Consider the following 25,688-nt stretch of genomic DNA (forward strand, 5'->3'; position numbering starts at 1 on the left):
TCTGGAAAACGTTGAGTTCTTTGGGTTTTTGTTATTGTGTTTGTGTGTTTGTTTTGGAGACAGGGTGTCACTATGTAGCCCTAGCTGTCCTGAAACTCTCTATGTAGAACAAGCTGGCCTTGAACTCAGAGATCCTCATACTTCTGCCTCCAAAGTGCTGGGGTTAAAAGACTTGTGCCATTGTGCCTGGCCCTAGGTCTTCCTTTAAAAGTGACTGTAGATTTGCTGTGCTGACTCAGCAGTCATGCTGCTGTGTCTAGCCACCCAGCTTGCACACGAGCACCGTTACTCATAATACCCCCATGTTGGCGTCATCGTGGCAAACACATAAAGTGACCCTGCCTGTGACCCATCGCCATGGAGGGCAGAGACGGGAGGGTCCCTGGGGCTGCCTGGTCTTCAGGTTCGCTGAGGGACCCTGTCTCGAGGGGATAAGGTAAAGAGTAATAACCAGAAAAGGCAATGTCATCCTCTGGGCTCTGCATATATGCACAGACTTGCTCTTCTTACACACAAGCATGTGTGTGTCACACACAGAACTTCTTTAAAGTACTCAATGTATAACCAAGTGACAACTAACAATACTGATAATAGTTCCTTACTGATAAAGTCCCATGTCAGAAACAGTTGATGTGTCTTTACGGTCATTTAAGTCTGTGTCTCTCTCTCTTTTTTTTTTTTTTTTTTTTTTTTTTGTCTTTTTTTCTACAGTATCTTTTGAAGAAGCTGGATCATCTGTCCTATAATTTGTCCTCAGGATGAAGTGTGCTAGTTGCCCCTCTGTGTCAGATACTATGTTGTGAATTCTTAGCTGGGAAAACTGAAGAATCAGGCTTTGCTTGGTGTGGGAAAGGTCTGTCTTCGTGGGCAGTATAGTACCCACACCTTTTCAGAGCTCTGGTGGTCGATCTCCTTTGTAAAAATAAAGCATAATGCTGCAACAGTCAAATGCAGTGTGAGAGACTTTAAGGATTTGGACTTTGACTTCGTTATTTCCTTTCTTCTTTTTTTAATAGCTGATAAGGTGAAAACTTGAGATGCTTTGGCAAAATTGTTTACGTGTGAAGTTAGTTGGAAGTGTCTCACTGTGACTTCAGTTTGTATTTCCTTTTCTCAAGACCGTGTCTGTGTGTGTGTGTGTGTGTGTGTGTGTGCGCGCGCGTGCGTGCGCGCGCGCGCGCTCACGCACTCGTGGGGAGGTGTTGGGGTTTTTTGGGTTTGGGGGTTTTTTTGTTTTGTTTTGTTTTTGCTTAACTATAAGTCTACCTTTTTGTGGACTTAAATTGCAAAACCAATTTTGATCATTGTAATGAAAGTAGGAAAATAGAATTAAAACTGAGGTAGAAATTAAAGCCATTCATCATTCTGACTTGTAAAACCATTTTCAACTTTTTATTTTCTCCAGATTTTTTGATATTTACATGGAAATACTCATATATACACATAATTATGTTTACAGTGAACTAAGCAGATTTCGAGGGGCTAGTCAAAGACCAAGACCATACTGTAGGTCAGAATAATGTGCTGTTTTTCTCCTAGCCCCCAAGTTCCCTGCACAACAATTCAGACTTAAAATATATTTACAGATACCTGGGCCATATAGCTAGGCTTGTTCCCTGACTAGCTAATAATTTAAAACAACCCATTTATACTAATCCACAGTCTCCCACACAGCTGGTTTCCTGTACTCAGCTCAGGTACCAAGCTTCTGTGTCTTCACACCTTCCTCAGTGACTCTTCCTGCCCGGCTCTATCCCAGAATTCTCTCTGCCTCCCGGATGTCCCACCTTCTATTCTACCCTTTCCTATAGGCCACAGGTTTTGTAATTGACAAGTGATGCATCCATATAGTACATGAGTATTCTCTCTACAGGTCAGCTGACTTTGTTAGCATACCACTGCACCAGAAAACAAGTCTTGTGAAGGATAGATGTGATAGATGTATTGGGCACAGTTCTGAGAGGAGGCTCACAAGTGCCTGTAGGTACTGTGAGTAATCTCCCTGCTGCTGGCATCAGGCTGGGTAGGGAAAGGCCATACCATTCATCAGCAGGTGTAAGTTCTGTGAGAAAAGATGGTGATTTCTGGTGTTTTCCCTTACTCCCATCTCCCACTGCACTGCAGCTCTGGGAATCAGGCCATGGTCCTTATTCACTGCTAAGCAAGAGCACTGGTCAGTCCTCAGCCAGGCTCCATTTCTGACTGTGTCCTCAGGCTTGAAGTGGGCCTGGCCTTACCCATCACAGATACCAAACCTGTATATTTTATGGATCTAATAGTGCATCATGAGTATTTTCTATGTTACTATTTCTAAACTTACCCTCTTTTTTTTTTTAAATATTTTATGTGTATGGATGCTTTACCCAAATGTATGTCTTTGGACTGCCTGAAATTGGAGTTACAAATGGTTGGTAGCAACATATGGGTCTCCGGGTCCCCTAAAAGAGCAGCAAGTGCTCTGTATTAATACAGAGCCACGTCTCTAGTCCCTTGACAAGGCATTAGGGGTTTTGTTTGGTTGTTTTGTGGGGTTTATGTTTTTGTTGTTTTGTTTGAGAGAGGATGTGTGTTTTCTTGTCTGAGACAAGGTCTCGCTATGTAGAGCAGACTGGTGTGGGACTCATAGAGCTCTGCCTGTTTGTGGCACCCGAATGCTGGCATTAAAGGCCTGCATACTTCAGGCTACAAGGGCACTCTGGTTCTGTCATCAGTGTTGGAGCTGACTGGTGGCCGTCTTACTAGAGATGCTATTATCAGAAAGGTCGACCTTAATGTTTTTAGGATTCTTTCTTTTTTTTTAAGATTTTTTTATTTGTTTTTTTTTTTTTAATTTGTTTATGAGAACACTGTCACTGTCTTCAGACACACCAGAAGAGGGCATCAGATCTCATTACTGATGGCTGTGAGCCACCATGTGGCTGCTGGGAATTGAACTCAGGACCTCTGGAAGAGCAGTCAGTGCTCTTAACCACTGAGCCATCTCTCCAGTCCCAAGATTTCTTTTTCTTAAGCCTTTGTGAAAGTCGTAGTGTATTTATTATTGAACAAAAATTGTTCTCCTGTTGGTAATTGCCATTCCTTTGGGGCTAGTGAGGCTGTCTCACTCCACCTCATGGCTTTGTATTCTGAGAAAGACCATTCATGTCAGTCATCTGATTAGTATCTTTCACTGTCAGTGCCAATTGTCCAGTGCCAGACAGAGTAGCTGAGGCAGATGAGCCTGACCCTTGAGAAGCTTAGATTTTAGTTAACACTGGCACAGTAAATATGGAATGTATGAATGAGGAAGCTAATTTCATGAGCCAAAATGAAATGTCATGTTTGAAAGTGATTGAGGACTACCTCAGCCAGTATCATAGTGCCTGACAGGAGACTGCTCAAAACTGATGACATTGGCTTGAGATCTGAGTGATAGCAGTCATTGGATACTCTTGGAGAAGACCATTCCAGGTAGTCACAAGCAAGGCCAGTGTTCTGAAGTAAGAACGGGCACCAACATTAAGACAGGCCACCATGGCTCCATCAGTGTGAACCAATTCCCATTGGAATGAAATGAGCTTCCAAATTAGGACTGGGTTATAGATGTCCCAAGGACTGTGATAAAGAGGATCCTATGAAAGGCTTTTAGAGGGCTGTCTGCCTGGGAAACAGGATCATAGAACTAATAACTGGGTTTGACGGTCTGTTTTACATGTCTTAGCATGCCTATGCTAACAGTGGCCATGCATCTGCAGTTCCAGAAATCAGGCTAGTGGTGCAATTTCAAGATCCTTAGGATATAAGTAGCTCTTAAAGCAAGATATAGGGATGGTAATGTCACCCAGGAAGAAGATATTGATAGAGGAGAAAGGGCTGAAGTTGGAGCCTGAGGTTAAATTTTTTTTTCTTTTTCTTTTCTTTTTTTTTTTTTTTTCTTTTTTTCAGAGCTGGGGACCAAACCCAGGGCCTTGTGCTTGCTAGGCAAGCGCTCTACCACTGAGCTAAATCCCCAACCCCCTGAGGTTAAATTTTAATGTCAGAGGTCTACTAGAGAAGAATTCAGCAAAGAAACCTTAAGCACAAGCTACCAAAGTCATTCAGCTAGGACACAACATGATGAATATTTTATCAAACTCCAGGAAAAGGTCTTGAAGGAAGGTGGGGATGGGAACTGGTATGATGCTAAGGTGTGTGCATCGCAGTGCACTGCAGGCTAAGCATTCGTTCAGGGCAGTTCAGCGTGTGGAAGGAGCTGTGTGAGAGAATGAGGGGAAATGAGTGGAAAAGGCAGTAAAGTCTCCTCTCAAGGCCTCCTGTGAAAAGGGGCAGGCAAGACGTGCACCGTTAGTTAGAGGGACTTGTAATTCAGGGTACACAATACATCACAAGGAGGTAGAAGAATATGATGCTCATGCAGCTAGGTTGGAGTAACTGAAGAAGAAGAGAGTTCTGGTCAAAGTGGGGCCATTTCTTTTTTAACCCATAAGATGTAGTTACCACCCCAGAATGAGAACTGGGCTGTGTTGACATTCAGTGACAGAGACAAACGTGAAACAGTATGGAAAATGGAGTTGGTTTGTTTCTCTCTCCCCCCAGATACTTGTGTATATATGGATATCTGTATGAATTTCTATGAATATGTGTATACACTGTCTGACACTGATACACGTCCAATGGAAAATCAAATGTGGAAATTAATACGTAAGTCTAGTATGTAGCTGTTGCCCACATACTAGTGTGGAGAACTTAGCTCTAAATTGTGCTGTACTATATGTACATATATGTGTGTCTATGTTAATACTCTTCCCACCCCAACGCCTGTGTGCATGTTCACATGCGTGCAAATGGTCAAAGAAAGAAAGGTGATTTCTCTATGAGTGGTAAGTGATAAAATGCCAGGTTAGAGCCAAGCACTGAGCCTGGGGCTGTAGTCTGGGCTTGAGCACATGGCTAGGGTGTACAGTGGGATTTGGGGGTTTGTATAGTCAGTTCCTAAGAAGTTGGAGAGTTTGTTTGACCTTTAAGATTCCCTGTATGTGGGGTTGGGGATTTAGCTCAGTGGTAGAGCGCTTACCTAGGAAGCGCAAGGCCCTGGGTTCGGTCCCCAGCTCCGAAAAAAAGAACCAAAAAAAAAAAAAAAAGATTCCCTGTATGTAGTAACTTGTTTCTTTAACACCATCTGCTGTAAATTGGTGGCAGTTTCATCAGCTTTTGCATAAGATTTTCCTGGTTTTAGGGCTGAAATCGCTGAATTGCAGAGATCATCCCTTAGCTGTTATTTGTTTGATAGCAGCTGTTTTAGTTGTGCACATGTGTGGATCAGAAGAATATGAAAGCAAGACACATGAATATATAATGAGAACTATAAAATGCCAAGAATTTAAAAACTGCTACAAGTACTGAGTATTGCGTTAAGACTCTTCCTGGTTAGTGTTGGAGTTTTCAATACAAAATATGATACTGTCCCAAAAGCACTCACTGTCTTGTCACAGGTCAATGAGGAGCATCATGTCTTTCCCCATGATAAGTCCATATTCTTAGCATTAAAACCCTTTCACATTAAAAAGAACATGGTGCCACAGACTTCCCTAGACTAGCATTTCTAGGAGGACAAACTTAGTTTTCCACAAGAGTCCCAGTGTCTCCTAGGCGCTCAGGGAATACTTGTTGATAAATCAAATGAGTGACGACAGCACAGAGACGAACATGGAAATAGGGATGAGTTAGTGCGAGCCATGGTGTCTGTTACTACAATAGCTAACGTTTATTCAAACTCCATTTGTGCCACTGGCCTGGAGAAGGTGCATGCGTTTAATCCTTATGTTATTACCCCTATTTCTTATAGTTAAACTAAAGTACTTTGAAGTACTTCTAATTAATATAGAGCTAGGGCTCTTTTTTTTTTTTTTTTAATTAACTTGAGTATTTCTTATTTACATTTCGAGTGTTATTCCCCTTCCCGGTTTCTGGGCAAACATCCCCCTAATCCCTCCCCCTCCCCTCCTTTATGGGTGTTCCCCTCCCCATCCTCCCCCCATTGCCGCCCTCCCCCCAACAATCTAGTTCACTGGGGGTTCAGTCTTAGCAGGACCCAGGGCTTCCCCTTCCACTGGTGCTCTTACTAGGATATTCATTGCTACCTATGAGGTCAGAGTCCAGGGTCAGTCCATGTATAGTCTTTAGGTAGTGGCTTAGTCCCTGGAAGCTCTGGTTGCTTGACATTGTTGTACATATGGGGTCTCGAGCCCCTTCAAGCTCTTCCAGTTCTTTCTCTGATTCCTTCAACGGGGGTCCTATTCTCAGTTCAGTGGTTTGCTGCTGGCATTCGCCTCTGTATTTGCTGTATTCTGGCTGTGTCTCTCAGGAGCGATCTACATCCGGCTCCTGTCGGCCTGCACTTCTTTGCTTCATCCATCTTGTCTAATTGGATGGCTGTATATATATGGGCCACATGTGGGGCAGGCTCTGAATAGGTGTTCCTTCTGTCTATGTTTTAATCTTTGCCTCTCTATTCCCTGCCAAGGGTATTCTTATTCCCCTTTTAAAGAAGGAGTGAAGCATTCACATTTTGATCATCCGTCTTGAGTTTCATTTGTTCTAGGAATCTAGGGTAATTCAAGCATTTGGGCTAATAGCCACTTATCAATGAGTGCATACCATGTGTGTTTTTCTGTGATTGGGTTACCTCACTCAGGATGATATTTTCCAGTTTCAACCATTTGCCTACGAATTTCATAAAGTCATTGTTTTTGATAGCTGAGTAATATTCCATTGTGTAGATGTACCACATTTTCTGTATCCATTCCTCTGTTGAAGGGCATCTGGGTTCTTTCCAACTTCTGGCTATTATAAATAAGGCTGCTATGAACATAGTAGAGCACGTGTCTTTGTTATATGCTGGGGCATCTTTTGGGTATATGCCCAAGAGAGGTATAGCTGGATCCTCAGGCAGTTCAATGTCCAATTTTCTGAGGAACCTCCAGACTGATTTCCAGAATGGTTGTACCAGTCTGCAATCCCACCAACAATGGAGGAATGTTCCTCTTTCTCCGCATCCTCTCCAGCATCTGCTGTCACCTGAGTTTTTGATCTTAGCCATTCTCACTGGTGTGAGGTGAAATCTCAGGGTTGTTTTGATTTGCATTTCCCTTATGACTAAAGATGTTGAACATTTCTTTAGGTGTTTCTCAGCCATTCGGCATTCCTCAGCTGTGAATTCTTTGTTTAGCTCTGAGCCCCATTTTTTAATAGGGTTATTTGTCTCCCTGCGGTCTAACTTCTTGAGTTCTTTGTATATTTTGGATATAAGGCCTCTATCTGTTGTAGGATTGGTAAAGATCTTTTCCCAATGTGTTGGTTGCCGTTTTGTCCTAACCAGTGTCCTTTGCCTTACAGAAGCTTTGCAGTTTTATGAGATCCCATTTGTCGATTCTTGATCTTAGAGCATAAGCCATTGGTGTTTTGTTCAGGAAATTTTTTCCAGTGCCCATGTGTTCCAGATGCTTCCCTAGTTTTTCTTCTCTTAGTTTGAGTGTATCTGGTTTGATGTGGAGGTCCTTGATCCACTTGGACTTAAGCTTTGTACAGGGTGATAAGCATGGATCGATCTGCATTCTTCTACATGTTGACCTCCAGTTGAACCAGCACCATTTGCTGAAAATGCTGTCTTTTTTCAATTTGATGGTTTTGGATCCTTTGTCAAAAATCAAGTGACCATAGGTGTGTGGGTTCATTTCTGGGTCTTTAATTCTGTTGAGCTAGGACTCTTTTAATATTCTCTGGGGTCAGCAGTTCTTACAGAGGATTGGGGTTCAGTTACAAGGTCTCACTTAGTTGCTAATAACCACCTACAATTGTAGTTCCAAAGGGACAATATTGTCTTGGCCTCCACAGCCATCAGGAGCAAACCATAGAATACATGCAGGTAAAACATTCATACAGATTAAAATAAAATAAGTCTCAAAAGAATCATGTTGCTTTATAACTTGGATGATACAGCAGCCAGTCTGTTGTGACTTCATAGTCCAAAAGAGTGGACCTTGCCTTTGTCTTGCAGCCCAGTGTGTGGCTTCGTTCTTAGCCTATCAAAACACTGCTTTGGGGGCTGGAGAGATGGCTCAGCGGTTAAGAGCACTGACTGCTCTTCCAGAGGTCCTGAGTTCAAATCCCAGCAACCACATGGTGGCTCACAACCATCTGTAATGAGATCTGATGCCCTCTTCTGGTGTGTCTGAAGACAGCTACAGTGTACTCATATATAATAAATAAATCCTTTTAAAAAAAAAAAAAAAAAAAAAACACTGCTTTGTTTGGACTTCACCTCAGCTCCACTCTTGTCCAGACAGGGTTATCCTGGAGTAACTGCTTTCTGTGCACTTGCTGAAATGGTTCACTGCCCCTCCGTTTCCCTCCTTTTCCGTGAGTGCATTAGTGAGCCCGATTCTGTGAGATTAAAGGTCTGCTTCTTTGCTCTTAAATTTGCTTAGGCTAGAACACTGCCAACTCTTGAGACCCAGTCTGAACAAAATGTAAAGACAGGTCAAGATAACTGGTTCCACTGAAGCTGGCAGGCAGCATGGAGCTCAGTGCACGCACACGGGGGCCTTCGGCTCAGACTGGACAAGGGGCATCCTGTCTGCCACAGACGACCTGAGTCTTCCTTCCTTAATGACTTAAAGTCTGTCTTTAAAGTTGCGAGTAACTACTTGTCACCTACAGTACCAGTTACTGAAGTAGGACGTAAGTTCAGACAGACATGTGATTAATTAGCTATCAGCTATAGGAGAAAGTCTCCGAAACAAGAGCATGTATCCCATTCCAACACAGTGAAAGATGCGACAGAGATGAGCAGGAACAGTCATGGGAGGAGGGGTAGATTTTTTTTTTTTAATTTTTGTTCTGTGAGAGCAGCTTGCATTAAACTGCAGTACAGTAGTTAAAAGTGACAGGATGCTGGTAAGGCTCACCCACTCGTTTTTCCACGGTGGTAATTATTTCTTGCTTCCCTGTCAGCTTTTGGTGTAAGTTCTCTGTGTCTACAGGTTGGTAAGGCACTCCATCCTCATGATTCATCATAGACGGACAGGTCTTTTGGGAAGGAACTTCCCCGGCACCTGTGTCCTTGAGCAGACCCCTGGGCACCACTTGTTTGCGCCGCACTGCCTTGTGTCTGTTGTCATAACGGGTAGAGTTGTCATGACATCATTTATGATACTGTTCAAAGGATGCACTGTTGCTTAGCCACTCTACTGTATCAGACCATGTTACAAACTCCAGACAGACGGCACTGGATAGACGAGGGATTTCCCCCTGAAATTACTGACGCTTAGAAGTAAAGTAACTCGGGGTGTTCTATTTTATCTGCCCTTTGTTCCTCGTTTCCACCTTTGATCAGTGGATCATTACTTATTAGCACTTTGTTTTTAATGTGACAACATTGGGACAAGAAACCTTGTTTGTTTTCTACAGTCCATGTTTAAACTTCTCTGTGTCCCTAGGACCCTCTCTTAGTAGAGTATAGAGCCTGATCCACCCCCCCCTTAATAACTTTAGGTATAAAATAGTCTTGTTGCTATAAGAAGAATATTATACAACAGAGTGTGTGATCTTGTATGATTGAAGTTTGGACTCTCTGAACATCTATTCTCTGTCCTACTCCTCCTAGAGTCTTTGATAGTGACTATTTTCTGTTAGATTGGCTATGCTAATTCTTCATATAGGTTAGAATTATGTAGAACTTTTCTTTGTGTCACTGGCTTTTTATTTAGCATATTAGCCTTTAGTTCCATTCATGTTGAAGCCATCGACATACAATACCATTTACATCTTAAAAGGAATGAAAGCTAGTGTACTCTGGAGCTATTCGCAGTGGCATGGCCCAGGAACACAGATGGAGAGTACCCCAATTCCCAACATGGACACAGTTTTACAGAACAAAGAAATTCATAAATCAAGGCAAGTTTAAAATATGTTAGCATTGCTGAGTACACCGAACAGGAGGGTACAGCAGGAAGGGGGAGCAATTCTGTAGGTCTAAGACACTTGTCTATTTTATGGGTCTAAGATCCTAGCTATTCTATAATTGTAAGACACTATCTACTCCTTTATAGGTCTAGGATGCTATCTATTCTATAGGTCTCCAGTGACATTCCTAGCTTTTTGGCGGAAGCTAGTGGTCTGCTAAGTCAGTAGATTCTAAAAGGTCTCTATTTATTATTACAGGATGTTAGTTCCTCTACAGAATCTGGCAGAGATATTCCAGAAGGCTAAAACTAGGCCAAGTTTAAGGCGGTTATGCTCTAGACCTGTAAAATTCCAATCTCTCCACAGTATTAGATGTCCAGTTGGTCCATCAGTCTCTGCACACAGACTCCTTCCTGGGGTCTTTCATTCACAGCCAGACATAGCTTCTTCAGGAATTTTCACTAACAAGGCACATGCCAGGGTCTCCTTTTTATTTTATGGCTGAATGATACTTTGTTGTGTGTGTATGTATATAACGTTGTGTAAGTGTTAACATGTCCCTAGCCGTTTATGTGGCAGTGAGTATTAGGTGATTGCTGTTGTGATATGCTGGTGTTGCGGATATGCTCAGATCATGTGTCCCATTCTTTTGAGTATTTACTAACAAGCAGTATTGCTGGGTTGTATGGATCTAATTTGGAGAAACCTTAGAATTGTTTTCCATAGTGTTACAGGGACCCTACCAGAGATGACCTCAGTCAATTTATAGCAATTGAAAATTCTTTATTATCCCAGGCGGGTGGGACTTCACTCAGGTGTTCAGGTCCTAAGTGTAGTCCAAGTGTCGACAACAAAAAGCCAAAAGGCACATCGTGGCATCTTGCTCGGCAGCTTCAGGGGGCTTTGCAGAAGCTAAGATAAGGGGCGAGCTGGAGGGGTCTCTGCACAGGCAGTTTAGCAGAAGCTGGCTAAGGCATCTTGACCTTGGGCTCCTCGGGTAGAGTTTGGTAATTCTCTGTGCAGGAGCCTCTGCACTGTCTTGCCCGGTCACATTCCCCTTTGCTTCTATAGGAATGAGTCAAATGAAGGACTTGTTATGTTCTGGGGGGCACAGGGTACCAGTAGCTTAACTGAGTTTATTCTCTGATGTAGTTGGCCATGCAGTTGGGAATGCAGGGTCCCATGGTTAGCCCAGTCAGAATAAGAATCAACCCTCAGGCTACTGTAGACAGTTAGGTGAGGTCAGCCAAGACAAGGGCTACTCACAACTTAAGTGGCCAGATACTCCCTGGTGAGGAAGGCATTCTCTGTGCTGGGCAGACACTCCCTTTGTAAACTTTTTCAACTATGAAGGCTTGTGCATGACTGTCACCCACCTCTACCCCCTGCCCCAGACTTCCCTAACAGCTCTAACTGCTGTTCTCAGCCCCACCCTACAGGAAAAAAATCCCACCAATCCTCAAGTTTGCCCCAAAATCAGGACACATAATACCTCTAATCCCAGGCCACCCAGGAAAGCGCCACACCTCTCCCCCCACCCAAAGAAGCCTAACATAAACCCTGCGTTCTGTTCAGTTCTCTGCTGCTTAAATGGAGCACAAGTAGCCACCCTCCCAATAAATCTCATTTGAGTTTGGTGTTCGGTGTGACTTTGTGGTATTTCTTGGCTCCCAACTGCCAGGATACCTTTCCATCCAAACTGTAACACTTAAAATGAGGACGAAGTAAACTGAGATTAATACAAAACACCTAACCCAAATACCTGAGTGTAGTCCTAGCCAGCTGGAATGAAGACTTTCAGTTGGCTATAAACTGTGTCTGAGTGATCTTCTCTTGTGGGCTCCCCTTAACAATAGCAGCTGTACAGTTTCACATGCTTACCACCCATGCCCAAAGGGTCCAATTTCTTGATATTCTCAGCTTATTCTTTGTAATTTCAAATATTAAAAAATGACAAGTGAAAATTGTATGTATTTTTAGATTATATATGATGTTTGACTTTTGTACATCTTATGAAAATTACGTTACCCCTTCACTCTTGATTCAGTTTTTAGTGGAGTTGTTTGTTTGCTTCCTGTATTTTACACAGTAACCCCTTATCAGGCAGGTGGACTACAGGTGTTTTTTTCTTACCAGGTGGATGGTCTGCCAGGGTTTTCTTCTTACCAGGTGGATGGTCTGCCAGGTGTTTTCTTCTTACCAGGTAGATGGTCTGCAGATGTTTTTCTCCATAGACAAGGATGCCTTTTCTGTCTCTTTTTTTACACAAAGGTTGAATGTGACACAGTCTTACTGTTTGTCATTGTTTTGTTTTGGGTCTTGTTCCTGATATCATTTGCTAAGACCAATATTACAAATGTTTTCGCTTGTTTTTCATAGGAACTTGATAGTTTCTGGTCTTGATTAGGTTTTAAGCCTTTTCTGAGTCATTTTTGTCTCTATACATGCAGAGTACTGTTTTTGGCATGTGACTATCCAGTTCTCTCAGCATTTGTTGTAAAGATTGCCATTGCCCTGTTGGGTAAGGTTGGCATCCCTATGAAAGGGCCTTTGATCAGGTGTGTGTGTGATTTATTTCCCTAGCTTCTCCATTTGTTTGTATGTCAGTCCTGAGTTCCTAAAGGAGAATCTACTTTCTTGCCTTTCCCAGTTTCTGAAGCAACATTCTTGGCCCCTTGCTCTGCCTCCAGAGCCAGTGCTGTGGCGGGCGCCCTGCTCCGGTTGTCCTGTTGTCTCCAGTATGACTCACCTGATGTCAGGATGCTCTCCCATCTCAGGGTCATCACTTTTATCATACCTGCAAGGCCCTTTGCCATGTAACATTCACCCCCAGGGACCATCATTGGTTTTCAGGGCCTTTTTTGGGGGGGAGGGGTGCACCTTCTGAAATCTGAATTCATATAAGTAAAGTACTCTTTGGTATCACAGTTAAGTGTATTAGGAATGTTTTCCTTGTTTATGCCTCTTTGGACTTTCATACAAGCTTTGAAGAAAGTCTTCTGAGTCAGCTATTCAACTCCTTTGGGTTACTAATGTATTAAGCTGTATTTTCTTTCTTCCTACCTAGACTTACGCATTTCACTTATCTCTAGAAATTGAATGTATGAACACTTTCTTTGGATTTTGAAATGTAGGAGTTAACTTGTTGCTCACAGTTGGCTTGGAGGTTGACTTGGAGGAGAGGGAATACATAGTTGGATCAATAACATTTCATGGGAAACATTGGTGAAAGCTTAAAGCCACTGAGAGAAAAAGAAGAGTAAATGGCTCAAAGTAGAAGCCATGCCAGTTGTTGCTTAAAACTTAACGCCAGTGCTGGTGTTCTCAACTGATGTCCCCCTGGAGGAAAGTCATGCAGTCATGCATCATCTGCTAAGGATACAGAAATGAGTTAGGCCTGATCCTGTCCTAGAGGAAACACAGATGTGATGTATGTAAAGATCACTACACGAGAACTTTGTTGTAGTTAATAGGTAAGAGAAGCCCATGAAGGTGGCCCCATGATTCAGGAGAGCTGGTCTTGTGCAGATATGTATGCATCTTACCAGAGGAGGTACTTGTTATTCCATAAGTACCAGCCCTGCACGGATCAACACTCTTTACAATGACCATTAATGACCCTTAGGCCTACCCCAGAAAGAGCGCCTCAGCCCCTGAAAGTCACGTACTGTGCTGACTAGCTCAACCTTACCAGGAACAACTCATCCATCTGACTGCAGCCAGTGATATTCTAGGACGAGTGAGAAGGCCGTGTACAGACCCTCCAGAATACTCCACATGGCCATGGAACTTGGTTCCAGTCCTGTAGTCTTAGGATGACTATTATTTCCTCTTGAGATGCCATAGAGGGTGAAACACTTAAGGAGACTCAGTCATGTGGAGTTTGAAGACTTCCCTCTCCTCCTTCCAGGAAGCTGTGGTTTTGCACACACAAGCTGAAGTAGTTAAGTTCTGAGAATCCTCCCTTCCTCACTACTTCTTCCATTGTGATTAGGACTTACAGTGGGGCGGACTTGAGTCGGGGTTGGCATGGTTCCTGACTAGGCTATTTCAGGTCTCAGCAACATTTACAATAGGAAGAAGCCACGACCAGAAATGCCAGGACTTTTTACTCTGACAGCCTCATGCTTGGATGTGAGCAGTCACTAACATCCGCTTTATTGAGCTGTCTTTGATTATAATACTGAAACTTGAGTTGCTTTGGCTTAGCCATGAGCACTCTCTCCCCTTTGTTTTCGCTCTACAGTACCTCTGGTTCACATTCCTGCACCTCTCTTTCTCCCTGACAAGTACTCTTTGAACATCCCACCGTATGATGGCTCTCTAAGGTTGCCAGGTCTTATTTTGAAGAATTTGGCCAAGCAGGGGACAGGGCAGATGCCTGATAGTTTGTCCAGGTATAGGTGGAATACCTTTCCTAAGTGGCCTAAGTGGAGATGCTGCATATGGGAGTCACCTTAACTCACACTGCTCAATGTGGGCCGTCCCCACTGCAGAGCTCACACACCGCTGGACCAGTGGTCTTTAACTTTAAAAAGGATCATATCTTTCTGCTGGATTTCTATCCAGGGTTATTCAATGATTCTCCTGCCTCTTCCTTTCCAGCCTGTCTATAGGTATGTGCCGCTACAACCAGCCAGATGTTGTTCAGTAACAAAGGGAAGCCATGGGCATTTCCTAGTGAAGGTCGTTCGTATAGTATGTATTCCTAGTTGCAGTGCCCAAAGGTGTGCCAGTACTAGCAGGAAATGTGTGTATGGAAATCACCCTGCCAGGCATTTTGTAGGTAGTAACTCACTCGGCTCTGTGAGGTCAATAGTCATTACTTTACTGAGCAGGAAATTAGCACAGAGATAGTAATTTGTCTAAGCGCTTAGTGAGAACAGAATTGGGACCCAGAAGTTTGGGTTGGGCATTCGTACTTTTCACCGAAGTACAGTATTCTGTACAGAAGCCAGGACTGAGATTGTTGTTAAAAGTAATGTCAAGGCATTGGTTGTGTTGGATATAAAATTCATTAGCTGTGTAATAGTTAATCCTAAGTATAATCACCCTCACATGCTTTAAAGTAAATGAGCATTTTACCTATTCAGTGTCCAACATGCTTGCTCTGTGTCCTAGGAGAAGACTTCGCGGTTGTACAGCAAGAAATCATTATGATGAAAGACTGCAAACATGCAAACATCGTTGCTTATTTTGGAAGTTATCTCAGGTACATTGTTCATCTCCCTTTTGAAAAGCAGTACTGTTCTATCACTAACAGAATAACATTGACTCCAGCGCTGAGATTTGTGATCCTTGCTTAGAAGATAGACTCTTTTCTTTTAAGTTTTTTTTTTTAATGTTTTATGCTTCTGGCCTCTTTCTTTTGCTTCATTTTGTTCAAAAGACTAGGAACTATAATTCTTTCCACACCACACTTTTCCAGGTCCCAAAGTGAACCTCTGGCTGTAGTCCTAGCTCTTGTGCTATTTTGGCAGGACCAGGCCAGCTTCATCAAATCATGTGCCATAGAGGGTTCCCCCAGACTTACCTGACTCCTCTCACTTCTGCTTGTTCACTGAGTGTGACGTCATGACCTCGTAACTTCTTAAAATCCTCCTACCAGGAAGAGTGGAGAATGTTTTCCTCTGTTATGTTGGAGGCCGGGATGCCCGTTACAGGCTCCGTTCTCACATAACCCACATACAGAACACTGCTGAGCAGAAGAGAGAAAAGAGCCCGGGAGGTCTGTCCTTTGTCTCCTCAGTCTGTGTAACAAACCAGACCAGCTCTTCCCCTCACTGTAGCTGCACTCGGGAAGCAGGGTAGTTTGGATGGAGACGGGAAAGGGACGGGGTAGGTCAGTGCTATTGTACAGTCCTGTGTGCATTCTTAGCTCTCAGCACGATGGTAGCAGCCCAACAAGTCCATCTCAGCACCTGCCCATGTGGTGGGAGTAGGCCCAGCAGGGCAGTCACTGTCCAGGCTTGAGAAGCAGTCTCCTAAAATCAATTAAGTTTAGGGTACTAATAATTGATTCCAGATACAGTAAAAATCACCGCTCCAAAACGCCTTGTTTCCCTGCTGCTTCCTAGGGCAGGCTGGTCTTGGAAGGAAAGCCTGTGCTTCCCTGGGACATGGTTCTAATCATGTTTGAAAAGCACTGTACAACATATGAAGCCAAACCTACTTATTCAATGGCCTTCATGTGGTAAAACGGCCGCAGCCTTCCTGCAGGAAGACAGCAGTGTGGTGTAGAAGTTAGGGTTGAGTGGAAAGGTCAGAATCCTCCTTCCATTGGCAGTTAACGATGTGGGTGATGGCAGATTATTTTGTCACCTCCTGTCCCAGCTCCTCCTCTGTAAATGGAGGTGACAGCACTGGTGGGGTTGGTACCCAGGAGGACGAGACGAAAGAACATGTGGATGGTAAAGGGCTACCCGTTGAACATAGCAACACTCACCGCATGTTAGTGCCGCCACCAGCATGGTCCTCAGACCATAGCAGTGCCTCTGTGATTATGTCAACACCGTGAGCAGTGTGCGTGCCCCAGTACATGTTATGTCCAACTTACAAACAAGACCCCTGAAAGGGTTAGCACCAAGTTTATTTTTTTTTAGGTCTATCCAAATGTAAAGATGATATTGAGAAAGTGACAGAGGAGAGAATGAGGAGGCTGCGTCTGGCTCCCGCTCTCACAGCCATTGCAGTACATTGAGCTCCATAGAGACAGCACAGGGGCAAGCGAGAGCCAGACGGGCACTGGGCGACTCTGTGCCTCGCGGAGGAAAATCACTAAACATGGGCAAAGGAGATCCTAAGGAGCCGAGAGGCAGAATGCCCTCATACGCATTCTCTGTGCAAACCTGCGGGAGGAGCACAAGAAGACGCACCCGGATGCTTCTGTTAACACTTTAGAGTTCTCCTGGAAGTGCTCAGAGACCATGTCTGCTAAAGAGAAGGGGAAATGTGAAGACATGGCAAAGGCTGACAAGGCTCGTTATGAAAGAGAAATGAAAACACACCCCCCAAAGGAGAGACCAAAGAGAAGTTCAAGGACCCCAATGCCCCCAAGGGGCCTCCTTCAGCCTTCTTCTTGTTCTGTTCTGAGTACCGCCCAAAAGTCAAAGGCAAGCATCCTGGCCTATCCATTGGTGATGTGCAAAGAAACTAGGAGAGATGTGGACCAACACGGCCACGGATGACAAGCAGCCCTGTGAGAAGAAGGCCGCCAAGCTGAAGGAGAAGTATGAGAAGGATATCGCTGCCTACAGAGCTAAAGGAAAACCTGATGCAGTGAGAAAGGGGGTGGTCAAGGCTGAGAAGAGCAAGAAAAAGAAGGAAGAGGAAGACAGTGAGGAGGATGAGGAAAAGAGGAAGATGATGAATGAATAAGTTGTTCCAGCACAGTTTTCTTGTCTATAAATCATTTACTCCCCCCCACACACACACAACTCACTCCTTTTAAAGAAAAGAATTGAAATGTAAGGCTGTGTAAGATTTGTTTTTAAATTGTACAGTGTCTTTTTTTGTATAGTTAACACACTACCAAGGGTGTCTTTAGCTAGCCCTGTCCTGGTGGTATCTTCAGTAGCCACCAACCTTGCCTGGTACAGTCTGGGGGGTGGGTGTCAATTGGCATGGAAATTAAAGCAGCTTCTTGTTGGTGCACAGCACAAATTAGTTATATGTGGGGACAGTAGTTTTGGTTCTGTTTTGTTTTTTTCTTTTGGTTTTATCTCGGGTTTATTTTTCCATCTTCAGGTGTCTCTAAAGCAGCGTATACGGAGATCACTGTTGTTCTGTCCACTGAACACCACTCTGTAGCTGTAAACATCGAGGCTGTTTTGTTGACACTCTGAATGCCTCTAAGGAAATACAGGGATTTATTACGAAAAAAAGGTTATAGTGAATTCTGCCCCCACCTCAAACCAAAATTAAAACAAAGTTATGGTCATTTTAAAAAATAAAACCGTGTTCTTTAGTACTGTGGGAATGTAACAGGAAGATGGTACTGTAGACCAGTGACTGTTCTGCCATTGGCATTACCAATGGTGCAGACTTGAAAGCATCCAGAAGAATAAAATAGCAGTCCTTCCTTCCTTTCTGCAGAGTCTTTATTCCTGATTAAGTACAGACTTGGACCAAAGAGGGGCATGGAATCCTAAGAATTAGGTTTGTATTGTATTCAAGCTGGAAAGGACAGAGAGATCTTGTCCTGCAGCCTGCTCTTTCACAGATAAGAAAACAGGATGTAATAGAACCGCTTTCTCCTTGAGGCTCAGTTGCTTGTCACTGGCAGGATGTACGCCTGCCCATTCCCTCACTGATGCCTCTTTGGCCTACAGGACTACTTAGCTCCAGAAAGCCAAATGGAACAGCTTGTTTTATAGAGGTCAAGGGAGTAGGGGTTTGGTGCACAACCCCAGAATGCTCTGTCACGAGGTTCTTCTGGTGTTGCTGTTACAGTGTACTATAGCAGTGTTAGACAAAAGGATGTAGTGCAGATGTGATCTGACAGGCCTGCCCCGAGGGATCAGACACTGCTTTTCTGAGTAGACGCACAGTGAGTGGCTAAGGTCCAGAAGACCTTTTTATAGCAAGCAAGCAGGCTGTCTACACTCACTTCGTGGAGAGATCCCAACTTAGTATCCATAGCGCTGAGTACTTGATGATCTCAGCAGGGTGTAGCATCACGGCATGAAGTCTATCAAGGGCCACACAGGCTAAGCTTTCCTCTGGTGACTTAGAATTAACTAATAGCATGCTGCATATTTAATGCATATTTTCTGAATATTTGTGAAAAAAATCACCAGATATCCTTTAACCCCATTAGAGCCAAGGATAGTTTAACTCCCAGGTCTTTCTAACTTTTTTTAGACAGAAAAAGACTAAAGTTGTCACTATTGTCACAGTTACCCTTTGAAGGGCACCCTTGATTTTGAAACTTTCTAACTACAGAAGAGTGGCGAAGGCAATAGAGTTCTTTGTGTAGATCCTTCCCTCACCTGTCCCAGTGTGAACACAGCTATCAGTGAGATCAGGCCCTGAGCGTCACACTGATGCCTTGGCACGCCTAACACTTCATTTGGGTCTCAGTTTTCTGCTGGTGTTGTCAGATTGCAAGGGGATTGAGACTTTGGAGAACTTCAGGCTGTACTGAGGGTTGCTAGAATAAATTGGTCACTTTATATTCCCTACGGACAGAGCACACTGGGTGGGACACCTGCCTTTATGGTTTTGAACATCTATTTTAAAATGAACCAACAGATTTCAAATTTGACTCCCAGTGAATTATCCCATATGAAAATATCTAGTGTTCACTGACCTTCATAGTTTTCACACTGGTGACTTAGATAAAGTTGAGTCACTTTGTCACTACAGTGGTGCCATGATTGCTAGACAGAGGGCTCTCCCAGGGAGAAGTAGCTGGGCATGCCATTCCAGCAGGCAGGATGGGGTCCAGGTGACTCTGACCACAGGTTTTGTTTTCCGGTGTTTGTGAACAATGTATTATTTTAAATCTATGGTGTATGGGAAGATGAAAAAGTACATTTTAGGAATAAGACTTTCATATCAATATAACAGTTGTTAGAACATTGTCCCTATAAGTTCTAATATAGATCAAACTGGAAGATTAAAATAGTGACACAACACACACACACACACACACACACACACACACACACACACTTACATTCATTCATTCATTTATGAGTAAGGTAATTTTACAAAATAAGAGAAGGCTTCTAAACATTTATTGAGGCAGAACATTAGTGCTGGTTCATTTCACATTGGTCTTGTGGTTACTTTTATTTTAATTTAGATGCCTAGCCAGGAAGACCCATATAATTTGTTGGCCTGAGAAAACTGGGCCGGTTGTCTCAGCCCGGTCCTATTGGACAGATGGCTCGGTGATGACCCAGTGGCCTGCAGATTTATCATCACAGTGGGGACATTTGTGAACAGACGGAGTCCTTTTTCTAAGACATTCTGGCTATTCAGGCTTTATTTATTTTTTATAACAGGAGATTTTAACCAAATGGAATGTTACAAATGTGAGCAGCTTTGGCATCTTAAGTAGTATCAGCATGTATGGCGGGCCATATTATTTCTCTGCCTGTATAAACTAGGAAGTCACTGCTAGAATAAACTAACACCGTGTTTAAGTAAGATGAAGCAGGGGATGGAAGATGAGGCAGTGGCCCCGAAAGACACCAGAAAACTGGTCCCCTGTTCATTTCTGTACGGTGGAGAACTGTTCACGCTGGAAGGGGCAGGGACGCCATTGTTGATGTGGAGCCGAAGCACAAGACAGGTGACTCGGTAATTACAAGGCAGCTGACTCCTTAAATGAATCCAAGCTTTTAGATTTATGTAAGCTCTAGCTCAACGGTGAACGTTCAGCAGATGTGGTTGTCATCACTGTCAGTAGATGTCCTTTCACAGTAGAGGAGACATTGACGATTAGAGATAATCAATGACTAATTTGCAAAAGGGAGAAAGATGACTTGTAAAAAATACAATCAAATCAAATGTCAGCCATTCCCCAGCAAACATCATGAGTAAATTATTAATCATGTCATCAGCGAGCACTTAACAGTTGGCAAATGACCTGGCCTTTGTGGAAAGCAATACCAAATCAATCCCTTCTGATTGTAATGTTTTTATTCTTAAAAAAGAACAGTTGATAACTTTACATTTTAAACTTTACATTGAGTTCTTGGAATAATTTAATGTGATTAACTAAATGACTATAAGGTAAATTATAATACAAGTGAAGATCAGCCTGCAGATAGGAAATCTTTGTTAGACCCAACCAGGAATTGATAATCAATATACATGGAAGTCCAGGAATGGCACAATAGCTCAGTTGGCTTGCAGGCACAAGGACGTCACTTCAGCCCTCGAGACGGACATAAAAGTACCAGGCCTGCTAGCCAGCTTACAATCGCAGTGATAGGGATGCAGAGACAGGCGAACCGCCGGGGCTTCCTAGTCTAAGTGGTAAGCTCAAGGTCAGTGAGAGGCCCTGTCTCAGAAGACGTGGACCTTATCCCCAAGACTTACACCCACATTCGTCCTCTGCCCTCCACATAATTGTTCAATATACATGCACCATATGAAATGGACTGTGGCGTTTGAGTGAAGAAGATAGCTGTTGGGTTCCATGGAGAAATTAAACATGTTAGCATAGTGACTTCTAGACAGAAGTGCCCTCATCTTTTTTAATTTTTAAAATTTATTTTATTGTTTAATATGCTTGACTGTTTTGCCTGTATGCATTAACGTGTACCACATATGTGTCCAATGCCCTCAGGGGCCATGTATTCCCTGGGACTGGAATTATAGACCGTTGTGACCTGATACATGGGTGCTGGGAATTGAACCTAGGTTCTCAATTAAGAACAAGTGCTTTTAACCGTCGAGCCAGTCCTCCTCACCTTCTGCATTTTGGATAAGACCATAGCCAACAATTCTGAGAGTTCTTAAAACGTGGCTACTGGCCAGCAGGTCATGTTTCTGTGGGCTATGTTTGCTGGTATGTACCATGTCAGAAACAACAGAAGAAATGCCTACACTAGCCATGGTGGTATATATACCATATCAGAAACAGCAGAAGAAATGCCTACACTAGCCATGGTGGAATGTACCATATCAGAAACAGCAGAAGAAATGCCTACACTAGCCGTGGTGGTAGTGGACCATTCCATTTATACGGCACACTGGTAAACTGTCAGCCTTAAGTGGTTTCTGATTTCTTTAGGGCTTTACTCTCTTCAGCCTTACCTTAGAACATGGTAACTCGCTATTCCACACTATCAACCTAGCTGACCTCTTCCCCCTGGTAGCTCACGAGGTGTACACAGCCAAGCCAATGCTTAGGTCTACTTAACCCAACCACCAGTGCTGTTCTGCTCACTGGTGCGTAGCAGGCCAGGGACTCCTTAGCCCAGCCTGGGGAATGGAAGGTCTCGTGGGGCTTGGGCATGGCCAGAATGACCAAAGTGTTACTGTCTCCCCACTCCCAGAGCTGGTGGCAGGCGGCTAGATGCTCAATTACTGTTTCTGGAGAGAAGACAAGCCCTGGAGTGTTACAGCTCAATATGACAGGTGCCCTCAGATGGTCTTTGGTGAAATGACTTATCAATTTGTTCCCTGTTGACAGGAACCTTATAAACATTTGTGGGGTGGGATCTAGTCTGAGAAGTTAGGGACACCCTGTTTGCATGGGGAAGGACTTCAGGTGTTATCCTTACGTGACTGATTGTCATGGTCCTCCTAGTGGGGTGTCGTGGTCACATACTCCAGGACAGGAACCTGACTGGGAGCTACTTCAAGCCCCTGCCATTCTCAATTATGAGTTTTATTGGGGTTCTGAACTTTTGCTACAACCTTACCAGTTGTGTCTGGTGGCAGGATCCTCCGCCCCACACACCACCATATTTGACCCCTATTAATACCAACAACCTTGCTTTTTAATGCACTGTTCGTGTAGCATCAGAATAGTGCTTGGTTTTAAATGCCACATCTTAAGAGAGATGTTGATAAACTAAGGATTCTCCTAGTGAAGGTAGCTGTACCGACGGGTCCATTCCCAGAACTGCTCTACAGTGCAACCCAGCCTATTCTAGCACCTTCTGTGGTCATCGTCTCTTCAGGTAGCATGTGTTCTACTAGCCAGTCTCTCAAATGTGGTGTCTTCTTTCCAATTTCCATTCTTTTGCGCAGGCCCATCTCTATCTCTCCCTGGTGAATGCCTACTTGAACTTCAAGACCCAATTTGAATGTTGTCTCTCCACAAAACCTTGATTTGCCAAGACATTTTCATCCATGGGGTCTCATAGCACACAGCCAAAATTCAGCAAACTTTTCTTTATAAATCAGATGCTTGTAACTTTATTTCTAATTAAAAATTATAAATATATATTATTACTTGTATAACTATTATTTACTTATAAAAATTATAGATGTATATTATTTGTATAAATTATTAAGTTCCCTGTTGATAGTTTGACAGAAGCTAGAGTCGTTTGAGAGGAGGGAATCTCAAGAAAATAACCTCTATAAGATTAGGCTATAGGCAAGCCTGTAGGGTACTTTGTTAATTAGTGATTACTGTGGGAGAGGAAGACCCTTGGCCTCTACATTGGTCCCTGCCCTGTTTGAACTCCTGTCCTGACTTAAGTCAGTGATGAACAGTGGTGTGAGAGGGTAAACCAAATGAACGCTGTCCTCCTGGAGTCGCTTTGAGCAAGATGTTTCATCACAGTAACGGCAGTCCTCACTAAGACAGTGGTGACTCCATGATATAAGTGTGTAGTTTGCTTAGGCCCTGCACATCCTCAACCCCCACCCCCATTTCTGGCTTCTCTTGTCTTCCCTAGTAGCCCCTACTGTACTTTTAAGTGCTTTAGTTTCTGCACGGGAGAAAATATGTGGTATTGAAAGACCCCCGGAGCGGGGAAACCCTCACTAAAGTCTCAGAATGATGCAGCCCCCCAAGAACTCAAATGAGACCATCCTTGCTGTAATAACATGAGGTTTATTGATAGGAACCAGTGCACTGGGGTCGAGACTCGTATCCCACGCAGGAGTAGAGGAGTTCGACAAGGAGTAGCTGGGGAAAGGGGTATTTAAAGGAAGAAACCACAACCCAAGGGGGTAGGGATGGCGTCATTGGAAAATGTCAAGAATACCAGTGAAAAATCACAAGGAGATGCTTCCTGTTTCTCAAGATTGTTCTTTAAGATCTTAATCTAACTTTATGGTCAGCTAGTTCCTGGGAGAGAGTTGCTGAACCGGCTGGTGTCATTGCAGTTCCATGGTCAGTCGAGTTCCTGGAGCAGAGTCACTGTACTGGCTAACCTACATTTTTGGCTCTACTCTGTTTGCTAGGGGGTCTGAATTTTTTCCTGGTCCTTCAATATGTATCTATCAAGACCTGTGTATAATAAAATTGGAGGGTTTGTGAGTCACAGCTACTCAAACCCGCTGTCTTGGTATGAGTACAGCTTAGACAGTACATAAGTGAATGGGTGTGACTGGTTTCTGATGAGCTTTATGACACTAAATGTCCCACCATTGTCACATGTCAAATATATTCTCTTGATCTCCCCCAACCATTTAATCATTTATTGTTGCAGGACTGTATACCAGGTAACGGACTAGATTTGGGCCAGGGGCCATATTTTCTATGGCCTCTGGTCTAATTGCTTTGTTATTTCAGTCAGTCATACATTCGTTCACCAATAGAACAGTTAGAGTTTACCAGATCCAGAGACTCCCTACCCCACCTCTGCCCCAGACAGGGGTACAGTTCCTGGTGTGCTCTAAGAGGAAAAATAGTAGATGACTGAATAAAGGGACAGACAAGGGAAAGTTGTGTAAATCTTTGCTGACTACTTCTGTCATTGCATGATCACACCATCTTAGGCTGTGAGTGAGAAGTGCTGTATGAGCAGCAGAGATCAATTTTGTAGGCTCTGGAAATGTCATTCTGGAGTCTTCATTTGATGGTAACATCTACATTTGTTGGTTAAGAGTGCTGTCAAGCTGGGCTGTGGTGGCACACACCTTTAGTCGCAACACTTGGTAGGCAGAGGCAGGCAGATCTCTCTGAGTTCAAGGCCAAGGTGGTCTACAGAGTGAGTTCCAGGACAGCCAAGGCTACACAGAGAAGCCCTGTCCCAAAACAGCAAACAAACAAAAGGAGTGCTATCAAAGTGATGTGCTCAGGATGAATTGGCATTTTCTTTTTCTGTGCTAAATCTGGGTAAATGGATAAACTGTAGAACAGGAAGTGTTAGCTAAAGAGAGGTCCCCTGAGAATATGCCCAATGACATGTAAATGGCATGTAAATGGCATGTAAATGGTGTGTCTTGGTACTAAGCCTAGAGTTGGAGTGCAGCAATGAGATGGGTTGTTTACTCGGGGATTCATTGCTTTTTAAGAAGATAGGGCACTGCATTGTAGCTGTGTAGCGTCATAGCACATAAGCTGCTATCACAGAACATTTTAATCACAGAGATGTAATGCACGGCTGCTCTCTTCACAGGCGAGATAAACTTTGGATTTGCATGGAATTTTGTGGAGGTGGCTCTTTACAGGACATCTATCATGGTGAGACCAGAGTTGCTTTATATATATGCATTCTAGAGGAGAATATATTCAAGCCATAGCAAATGCACACACAGGAAATAACTGTTTGTGTAGTTCTATACATCCAGTGACTGATCTATGACAGCCATCCTTTGGTCTTAGTGAGTGAAGTCATTAAGTATATAGCAAGCAAAAGTAAAAGGACAGGTAGCAAGTAGGAGATAAACTTCAAGAAGATAGCACACCATCAAATCATGATTTTACAGCATCCAACAGGAAGGCCTTGGGTAGCCTGATGACAGAGCAAAGACAGCACCATCAAACTGGAGACTTAACCAACACCGAGCAGAAACTGACCAGGGAAACTGCAGTCAGCTGGAATTCCCAGCCGAACTCTGTCTGTATGGAGGGTTTGCAACTTTTCTCCCATGGGCATTTTGTATATGGGAGATGAACTGTGGTGGCCTCTGTTGAAGATGCTTCACCTTCGAGCTCTTCTCAAGGGTGCAGTGTGTTTAACATCCGTTGCTCTTGCTGGGTTTCTTTCTCCCCATTACAGAGTTGGGGCCAGCCCAAGCTAGAACATGTACAGTGAGAGTGTATGTACTCTTGCTTATACTATTAGATGGTAGTAGCATGCTGCAGATCCCACTGGGCCACG

General features: G+C 43.6%; 1 protein-coding gene across 8 annotated transcripts in view; it reads left to right on the top strand.

Moving 5' to 3' along the window:
• Map4k3 (mitogen-activated protein kinase kinase kinase kinase 3) overlaps positions 1-25,688 on the top strand; it is a 169,308-nt gene that overhangs the window by 75,403 nt on the left and 68,217 nt on the right. For all 8 annotated transcript variants that reach the window (XM_087552203.1, XM_087552206.1, XM_087552204.1 and 5 more), the window contains exons 3-4: positions 15,064-15,154; positions 24,984-25,048. In XM_087552203.1, coding sequence (XP_087408329.1) covers positions 15,064-15,154; positions 24,984-25,048 — 156 coding nt within the window. The remainder of the gene's footprint in view (positions 1-15,063; positions 15,155-24,983; positions 25,049-25,688) is intronic.

Source organism: Rattus norvegicus, chromosome 6 (assembly GCF_021556685.1).
Source record: "Rattus norvegicus strain SHRSP/BbbUtx chromosome 6, alternate assembly SHRSP_T2T, whole genome shotgun sequence".
NCBI lineage: Eukaryota > Metazoa > Chordata > Mammalia > Rodentia > Muridae > Rattus > Rattus norvegicus.